Source organism: Spinacia oleracea, chromosome 5 (assembly GCF_020520425.1).
Source record: "Spinacia oleracea cultivar Varoflay chromosome 5, BTI_SOV_V1, whole genome shotgun sequence".
In the NCBI taxonomy this organism is placed as follows: Eukaryota; Viridiplantae; Streptophyta; class Magnoliopsida; order Caryophyllales; family Amaranthaceae; genus Spinacia; species Spinacia oleracea.
The window spans coordinates 15289892-15299204 of NC_079491.1; the positions used below are offsets into that span (position 1 = coordinate 15289892).

The window sequence follows — 9313 nt, forward strand, 5'->3', positions numbered from 1 at the left end:
CCAATTTACTGACTTTAAAAACAAAGATATTTAATCAAAATTGGAAAACTACCCAAAAAGAATCACTACCCTACTTAACTGTGAAACTAATTACATACCCTAATCACATTTTTCTCATTGTTTTGGGACAGCGCAAAAAACCCCAATTCCCATCTCCAAAATTTGTCATTTTCCAATAAAAAAAGTTAAAATCTTTTTCTATTTTCCCACCTGTTTTTTTCAACAATGCCAATGGGTTCTGCATCAAATGGAAACCGGATAGTGGGTCAGGATGATGGCAGCATTACCAATGAAAAGGGTAGAAGACACCCAAGATGGACGAGACAAGAAAATCTTACACTAATTCAGGCTAAAGATATAACAGAGAACACCCCAAACAAAGGAAGAAAGATCAGTTCTGCATTGTTGGGTAGTCCTGCAGGAGGAAGATCATCATCATCATCATCGTCGTTGTTGTTCGATAACACGGAGCCGAAATGGGTTGTGATATCGTCTTACTGTAAGCAGCAAGGTGTGAAAAGGGGTCCTGCGCAATGCAGGAAAAGGTGGAGTAATCTGTTAGGTGATTTTAAGAAGGTGAAAACTTGGGAGTCTAACTTGGAAGATAAGAATGAATCTTTTTGGACTATGAGGAATGATCTTAGGAAGGAGAGGAAGTTGCCTGTTTCGTTTGATGTCGAATTGTTTAAGGTTTTGGAAGGAAGGGAAACTGGTGCTGCTGGTGCTATTTCGCCATTACCTTTACAAGCTATTGCTACTGCTACTGCTACTGCTACAGCTACAGCCATTGCTGCTGTTTCTGATGATGCTATTGAATTTGATGATGAGGAGGTTTTGGAAGAAGAAGAAGAGGATGATCAAATGCTGAGTGGTGGAGAAACTTTGTCAGATGTAAAGGATGAAGGACTGGAAACTCCTGCATTCGAGGATATTAAGTCTGCTGACAATTTGACTGAGAGTCCTGTTAAGAATTTCTGCATTCCAGAACCAATTTCAGGTAAAATTTCAATTTTTTTTAAGAACAATTCTTGACATCAAAGTTGCTGATTTTGTGCATCAGCCATCAGTGTATAAAATCTTTCCCGTTGCATTTCAATCCTTCCAAATACATAAATGCCCTTAATCCTGCAGTGAAATTATCCATCTGACGGGCCGTACTGTCATAGTGTTGAATGACAGTTTGTGTAATTGTGTTACACCTTTAAGTCTAGTCCTAGAGAGTGGATTTCTCTTTGACATACATTTTCTCAATGTTCTTTCTTTGAGTGCAGAACAGCAGCATCATCAAGAATTCCAGGAGCAGAACAGAAACTCGAATCAAGGTACAGCTGCTATGAGACACATATATATAGTAGCTGAACCAGTTTTTAACCCTTTCTTAATAAAACCAAAGAATTCATACTTGCTGCTACATTTGCAGAGACCTATGGAAATCTCCTTTTCGTCACCCTAGGAAAGGTGTTATGTATAAGTTATTCGTATTGATCGAGATCAAATTTCATCATACATTCTGGTTATGAGAAGAGGAGTTGATGCTATTATGTTGTATAATTTAGTTGTTCAATCTCTTCGAATTCTCTGCATAAACAAGTCACACAGCTCAATGAAATATACAAGACTTGAGTCCTTTTTTTACTACTAGTAAGAGGATCTAATGTTTATCTCACTGACACTGCAACAGATGCTTCAAAAGAATCATGGGAAGGCAACTCCAACTGGGATTCACAAGAAAAGGTGAAAAGACGGCGAATTTCTACAGATGACCACAAAGCAAATTGCACGGAGGCACAGATCTTAACGATGTTAGAGGCAAACAACAAATTATTGAATGCACAACTTGAAAGTCTCAACAAAAACTGGCAACTGGACAGAGAACAGAGGAAGGAGAGCAACAATGAATTGAAGGCTTCTCTCAGCAAGCTTAATGATGTCCTGATTAAAATTGCAGAGAAGCTATGATCTGAGTTTTTGAGACCTATGCTCCACAGTACCTTCAACAAATCCTGACTGTACTTGATTAGCTTCTCCTAAGTTACTTTCAATTAGGTATACTGTTTTGTTATGGTGCAAAGATCCAGGGATTATCCACATTTGACACATTGGGTATTGACAATAGCCATTCCAATAGCATATAGATACCAGCAGTTCAGAGCTATACGCGAGACAGGTGGGGGAATACTCACAATTTGCTAACTGGACTCAGGTACTAGTATCAAACATGAGTATGTATCCAACTATCCAAGTGGCGGACTTTTCTGTGTTATGAAAAAACTCATACATGTGAATATGTGATCCATAACAAAGTGTCCTTACGACTATAACCATGTCAATGTGTCAAGTGTGAATGTGAAATGAAGAGTTCAAGTAACATAGATCACGCATGATGTCAGAAACACAATGGAGATGGAAATTGACAAAATTATGTCGTTGCAAGAAAATGAGTTGATTTTTTTTATTGTTAGGTCAGGCTCCCATACAGAACTAGAACTTTTGGCCTTTCCTGAATTCCTATACATAATGAATATAAAACTTTATATAATTTTATCATACACTAAACATTCCAGGAATTCTCAAATCTCAATAGACCACCAAAAAATAATCTGCGGATAGAGAACGAGAACAAATCAAACCATGGATTTAACTGTTAAAATATTAATCTAGAAAAATCAAGAACTATATGATTGTAAATTATAATCAAGATAATCTTAGGACATATCTAGGAGTTAGCCTAGAAAAATCTAGTAACTAAAATGTCTAGAATTATCCTAAGAAATATCAAAGAAAAATCTACATATGTGAGAGGAGTATAAGAATCTTGAGCATGTAACTCCTATATTATTCACAAGTATTTGCGTTAATTCTGGTCAGGTAAAACTATGGAGAGACTAATCTCTTTTTCATATTTTTCCACCCAACTTTCTATAACACCTTTCTACAACAAGCCCTCGTCATGTAGATACGTCCTTGTGACTTTTAAAGGCCCCAGAGTAGCTCCCGTATTCTCTTTAATGGTTTGTAATAATATTTCTTGTTTGCAAAACTCCTTCAGTAATGAAGAGCAAGCAAGTCATTTACAGTTGAAACAACATAATGCTAATTTAGAAGATTCGAGAGTGAAAATGGACCATTTTGTCAGACAACATGAACTTCTACTTGAGTTCAACTCGTGAGCTCTGTGTTGATGAAAATTAACTTCTGCTAGGCTTTAATTTAATTCTTCCCGTAAAATCTATTGAGGGATATTTCTGTTATCCGTAGATAGTTTATCTGATAGAGGGAAGACGAGTGGTGATCTTATACATTAGATGGAGGTCCTCCGATATCTGCACCTTAGTACTGAAATTAGTAAATTTACAGCTACATATGATGCTTCTAGATAACAATTTACCTTTGTTCCTATCCTTGCATGCTTACCTTGAGACCAGTTGGGCTACTGTCAGTTTTTTTTCATATTGTATAACCAAAGCATAGAATCATATATTGGCTAACTATAGGGTAGATCAAAAACAAATTTTCTATGGAAGGCTTTCAAGCTCGTGGGGATGATGCTTGCCTTTTGTGCGACTTTGCTCCTGAAACTACTTATCACTTTTTCTTTTGACTGTCATTCAGTCGCATATGTTTTACTGATATTTGGTATGGTCGCAGAACTGCAAATTGGGTACGCAGATGATACAAATGTTCAAAGTGTAAAAAGAAGATTTGTTGTGCAACTCTAGCAGCGGTTGTTTATGTAATAGGATAGAGTGTAAATTTGTTGATACAACATCTTCCTAGAGCATATAATTACAACTTCTTTTTATCAAGTGCCTAATAGTTTGTAACGAATACTTTTGTGGTGGATGAATGTCTCCTGTTGTGGGTGTTCCACTTCTATTAAGGAGACCACCTCCAAGGGACAAAGAGTTTTTTTTTCTAATTACCTAGTATGTTTTTTCCTAAATCATTTAATTTTCTTCACATTCTCAACCTAAACCGGTCACACAAGAATGAAAATTTACAGGAATCCTTCTATACCTTCTTACCAGTAAGAGAATTTAATGTCTCTTCAACTTGACAGTGCAACAGATGCTTCAGGCGAATCATTGACAGTTATAACAGGGATTCAACAGGAAAAGGGAAATGTTAGTGATTATCTACAGATGGCCATAAGCACATTGTTCGTAGAATTATAGGCACGGAGGTTTAGGATCATGGAGGCAAACAGAAATTCTTAAATGCAGAACTCAACAGGCAGATAAAAAAAAAATCTGTCAACTGGACAGAGAGAAAAGAATGGAGATCGTAACAACATACACTGGTGGACGACAGACTTACTGATGTCCTAATTGAAAATACAGAGGAAGCTATGGTCTAAGTTTTTTACACCCTCGGTCTCTTACAAACCATGACCACAATGTCTTACATATAGTAAGATTCAGAGGACTTTCACCATACATGACAAACATACTTGTATAGCTATATGTCATGTTTATGATCGACATTCTCAAAGCCATTTTTTTATTACTGATTTGCCGCTCCTAACTCACTATCTATTTGGGGATAATGTTTTATTTATGGTGCAAAGATCCAGAGGATACCTATATGTGGAGTTTTGACGGATTGGTAGTGGCATCATCAGTTCATCACAAACTATGTTACTCGGACTCGGGTATCCGTGTCAAACATGCATACGACATGCATACATGTCTAGCTATTTTATGAAATAATTCCTTTTTTTGGGTCCAAATTAAAATGTCAAGTGGCTATTGAGTCCATTCTTATGTTAGTGTGATAAGGATCTAACACGAGTACTTGAGGTGAATGAAGAGTTTGAGTAACATAGATCACACATGCTCAAGAACACAATGGAGACAGGAAGCAAACAAAAACTGTCGTCATAAGAAAAATGAGCTAATTATTTTCATTATCATGGACAACAAAAGCCTCCCATACAAAACTGTAACTTTTGTTCTTTTTCTAATTAGAGTTAGAATTGCCTATACTTGATGGATACAGAATATTATGATAATACAGAATTTGAACATACACTTAAAATCACAGGACTTTACATAAGACTAAACAAAAAAATACTACAGATTGACAGAGAACATAAACATGAATCTAACCTTTGAATGTGTTTCAAACAGGTACTGCCTCGATAAGATTGGCAAAGTAAAATTGTGTGGTGATCAATCCTCTCTTTTTAATTTTCCACCCAGCCTTCTGCAACGCCCTTTCTACATCAGCCTCTGCATGCAAATATGCCCTTGTGGCTTTTGAAGGCCCTGGAAATAGCTCCCCTATTCTCTTCAAGAGGGAATAATACCATGTATTGGGTGCAAAACTCAAAATCAGTCGATTCTCAGCCAATGAAGCGAGGTGGCCAATCATTGCATCAGCTTTATTTTGAGGGTAATGTATGAGAACATCAAGACAGACAACTGTATCATACTTTCCACCTAAGCTCTCCAAATCACTGACCTCAAATTTTGGCATCACAATATTTGACGAGGCGTCAGTAGTGTCAATACGAAGCTCCTGTTTTGCCTGCGAGTGAAGGATTGTTCAGCATATTTAGTACAAGTCAACTATTTGCAGATTAAACAACAGAAAATGAGAAGAGATAGTGCTGACTGCTGAGTTGTTAAATAAGATATTCAAACAATACAATGGATCATATCATCTGATAGTCTGACAATTTTGATTTCTACTGCAGTACTACCTATTCAGCTTCTGTTTTTGACACATAATTAGGATAACTTCCCTCAAGAAGGTGGTACATTAACTGTTATTATGCATATTCTCAAGAAATTTTCATATCACCGCAGGGTAAGACTGCGCATCTTGTTTGGGTGATGTTGCTAGACAAGGTTACATTTGCTAACAAAGTCACTAGGAATTTTCAATTCTCATATTGTCTATATGACTAATATATATGATCTCTAAGTTCAAAAGTCGGTCAATGGTAGTACCAACTATTATCATAATCTTTATATATGCTCAATTAGTCAATTACAAGCAACATTATGCTCTGAAATTAGTCCGGGGATTGAGCCACTCCTGATTTTCGGGCTTTCAGCCGACTAGTTCCTCCTCGGACATGAACATAGACTCTAGACTAGCCCATCAAATACTAGGTCTAGTGGATTATGGGACCTTCCTTACCTTGTAAATAAAACTTTGTTACTCCACTAAGTTCAGCTTTAACTAAACATGTCTTTGGAGTAATGCATAGCCTTATTTTATTGAGAGAGAAAGTAAGTAAGGAAAGCTTTATTAATAGGCAATATCAATTTTCGCCAAGGCTATAATCTATAATACCTTGGGGAAAAGGGTTTACAAATACTTGCTTCACTCCATCCTAAGGGACTAATCTTGCCACTAAGAGCATGTTTGTTATAGTGTTACATAATGGGAATAAAATAACTTCATCTTTTCGACTTTCCATTATCTAATGTTCGGTATAAGAAATGTGGTAACACACAATCCATTTTCCAAAGGGTAAACATTACTTCTTGTCCCCAATTTGATACAATATTTGTAGTACAAGTGATTCCTTTCCTAAGTTATAATTACCCTTTCTCCTTCTTATTTGTTTCCTGATTCCATATCTTTACTAAGTGAGCTCCTGCATACCCAATTCTCGTGTTAAGGAATACAACAAGCTTAATCATCCCAAATCATTTGACTCACAGTCAAACTCAAAGCTTATCTCTTTACACCAAAATTATCCAAGTAATTAATAAAAGGATGCTTAATAATCTGTAAACAATCATACATTCCACATTTTTAATATAACAATTAACTCAACAATTAAACACATGTATTGTTGGTAGATTAATTTGAACTAAAAACATGACAACTAAATGGAGACTATGTAACAATGTAAAATTGAAGTACCTTGCCCTGAGCTTCAGAAACCATAGCAGCAGAAATATCACTAGCAGAAACAAGAGCTCCTTCCTTAGCTAAAGGAATAGACAAAGAGCCGGTCCCACACCCAGCATCACAGACAGTAACTCCAGCAAGTGGGCCATCCTCCTTTAACATCTTCATCACATTCTCAACCGTCTTAGCGTGTCCAATACGAATATCCATCTGAACTTTATTCACATCATCCGTTTCTCCGTAAATCTTCTTCCACCGTTGAAACCCCGTTCCGTTGAAGTACTCCCTTACAACCTCCTTGTCCCCGCCACCCACCACCTCCGCTTGCTGCTGTCGCCGCTTCTCCGGGTCTGTTAATGTGATTATTGCTGCTAATGCCGCCACTGATCCGCCTCCGATAACGGCGAGTGTGGCGGGGCTGGTGTCGATGTCGGTGATGGCTGAGAGGAGTGGTGGGAGGGCGGAGGGTGGTGGTAGTGAGAGTTTGCGTTTGGTGGTGGGTAAGAGAGAGAATGTGGGGGTTGGGTTGCGGTTGAGGTTGTTGATGGTGGAGAGAGAGAGTGCGGTGGTTGCTAAGGCCGCCATTTTTGTTTCAAAGGTAGGATGTTTGAACCAAAACCAACCAATTTGGGTTGGGGGAGTGAAGATGTAATGTGATCTTGGAGAGGATAGAATGGTTTGATTTCTGATTTTTGTGGGCTCCACGGTCTAACTATGTGGCAAATTCAAATTCTCTCCTTAATTTTTTTTTTTTTGGTCCCGTATTCTTCTGAGTTCAGTTCAGTTCAGTCTAGTCCAGCTCAGCTCTATATAGTTCCATTCAACTTAGCTTAGCTTATCTCCATTCAGTTCAGTTCAAAAGAACGGTAATATGTTCATATTCGTCTTTAATGATCTTATTTATTATTTTATTTATTATTTTATTTATTATTATAATATTATATATTACTTTGTTGTCGCTATACGCGAAGAAGCAATAACACCTTATTCTGTACGGCAAATAAATGTGTCCAGGGGTACTGCCATTAAACGACGGTTGGCCTTATTATGTAACGGTCTCGTTCATGGACGAGTAATTTGTAAGATTTCACCAAATGCAAAACTTTTTATAACAAAGTTAATGCGAAATGAAATGTTTAAGTAAAACAGCACACAAAGTTAAGAAAATATCATTTATTGATTGATATGTAATAAAAAAAATTAACTAGTTAGTGGCTCGGGCGATGCCCCGGAGTATTGCAAATAGTTTATGTTTTATTTATTTATTTCGGATTCACTCATAAATTTCTGTATGTATGCATTTAAATAATAATATGAAGTTCATTATATATGCAGTTGGAAAATAAAATTGGTTAACCAACAATCGACGGACTAAATTTTTGAGTGATTTACATTATTTGCGTAAAACTTTACTCATTTAATTAGCTAAAGGAAAGCGAATCATTTTTTTCCTATTCTATTCTCTATTAATTTTTATGTTTGATCTAAATATTCTATTTGAAAAATATATACTACGGGGGCGTTTGGTTGGGGGTATTCAGTAAAGGGAAATGGAATCAACACCACATATTTCCTTTGTTGTTGTTTGTTTGTCCATTTCAATCATTCCTTTTACCCCTATCATTCCCCAATTTTCCTCTACTCTGATTCCCAACCCCCCCAAGGGTATCAACTTTACCCCCAAAATCCTCTTCAGCCCATCTTCCTTGACCAACTTACACACCACACCACCACCCAACTCCAACACCACAACTTCCACCCTCGCAACTACCTCCGCCTGCAACCACCCAAAAACCAACCACCACCACCCGCAACCACCCCGAAACCAACCACCATCACCCGCAACAACCCCGAAACAAACCACCACCACCCGAACAAACCCAAAAATCAACTACCACCACACGACAAAAAAACAGAAATCAACCGCCACTACACGAAACAAACCCATAAATCAACCACCACCACACGAAATAAACCCAGAAATCAACCACCACCACACGCAATCAAACCCAGAAATCAACCACCACCACACGCAATCACAGTAAACGAACGAAAAGCGACGGCAGGAGAAGAGAGAAGGAGAGCGAAGGAAAGGAACGACGATTGTGGGAGGAGGGAGAAGGAGAGGAAGGCGAGAGAAGAAAAGGAATGACGGCGGCTGGAGAAGGAGAGGAAGGAGAGAGGAGAGGACCGGCGGCGGTAGGAGGGAAGAGAGAGGAGAGGAAGGAGAGAGAAGAAAAGGAAGGGAGGCGGCGGGAGAAGGAGAGGACTGGCGGCGGGAGGAGGGGGAAGGGAGAAGGAGAGGAAGAGACAAGAAAAGGAACGGCGCTCGGCAGCGGCGGGGGTGGGGGGAGGAGGGAGGAGGGGAAGGAGAGGAAGGAGTGAGAAGTGAAGATGTGAAGGGAATGGAAATAACACCCAAACATCCTAACAAATCAAAGGG

The 9313-nt window shown here is 38.2% G+C and overlaps 2 protein-coding genes across 4 annotated transcripts; one reads left to right on the top strand and one right to left on the bottom strand.

Annotated features, from left to right (window-relative positions):
* Positions 1-225: 225 nt before the first annotated feature.
* LOC110784562 (trihelix transcription factor ASR3-like) lies at positions 226-1959 on the top strand. Its single transcript, XM_021989021.2, has 3 exons — positions 226-997; positions 1272-1322; positions 1682-1959. Exons 1-3 carry the CDS (start codon positions 226-228, stop codon positions 1957-1959), a joined length of 1101 nt encoding a protein of 366 aa, XP_021844713.2.
* LOC110784615 (magnesium protoporphyrin IX methyltransferase, chloroplastic) lies at positions 1363-7523 on the bottom strand. 3 transcript variants are annotated; one of them, XM_021989066.2, is made up of 3 exons: positions 6883-7523; positions 5109-5529; positions 1363-1578 (listed from the first exon to the last, which is right to left on the bottom strand). In XM_021989066.2, exons 1-2 carry the CDS (start codon positions 7453-7455, stop codon positions 5122-5124), a joined length of 981 nt encoding a protein of 326 aa, XP_021844758.1. In that variant the 5' UTR covers positions 7456-7523; the 3' UTR covers positions 1363-1578; positions 5109-5121. The 3 variants fall into 3 exon arrangements, with proteins under 3 accessions (XP_021844758.1, XP_021844759.1, XP_021844757.1); XM_021989067.2 differs by lacking the exon at positions 1363-1578 and adding an exon at positions 2407-2600; XM_021989065.2 differs by lacking the exon at positions 1363-1578 and having other exon boundaries at positions 4881-5529.
* Positions 7524-9313: the final 1790 nt, after the last annotated feature.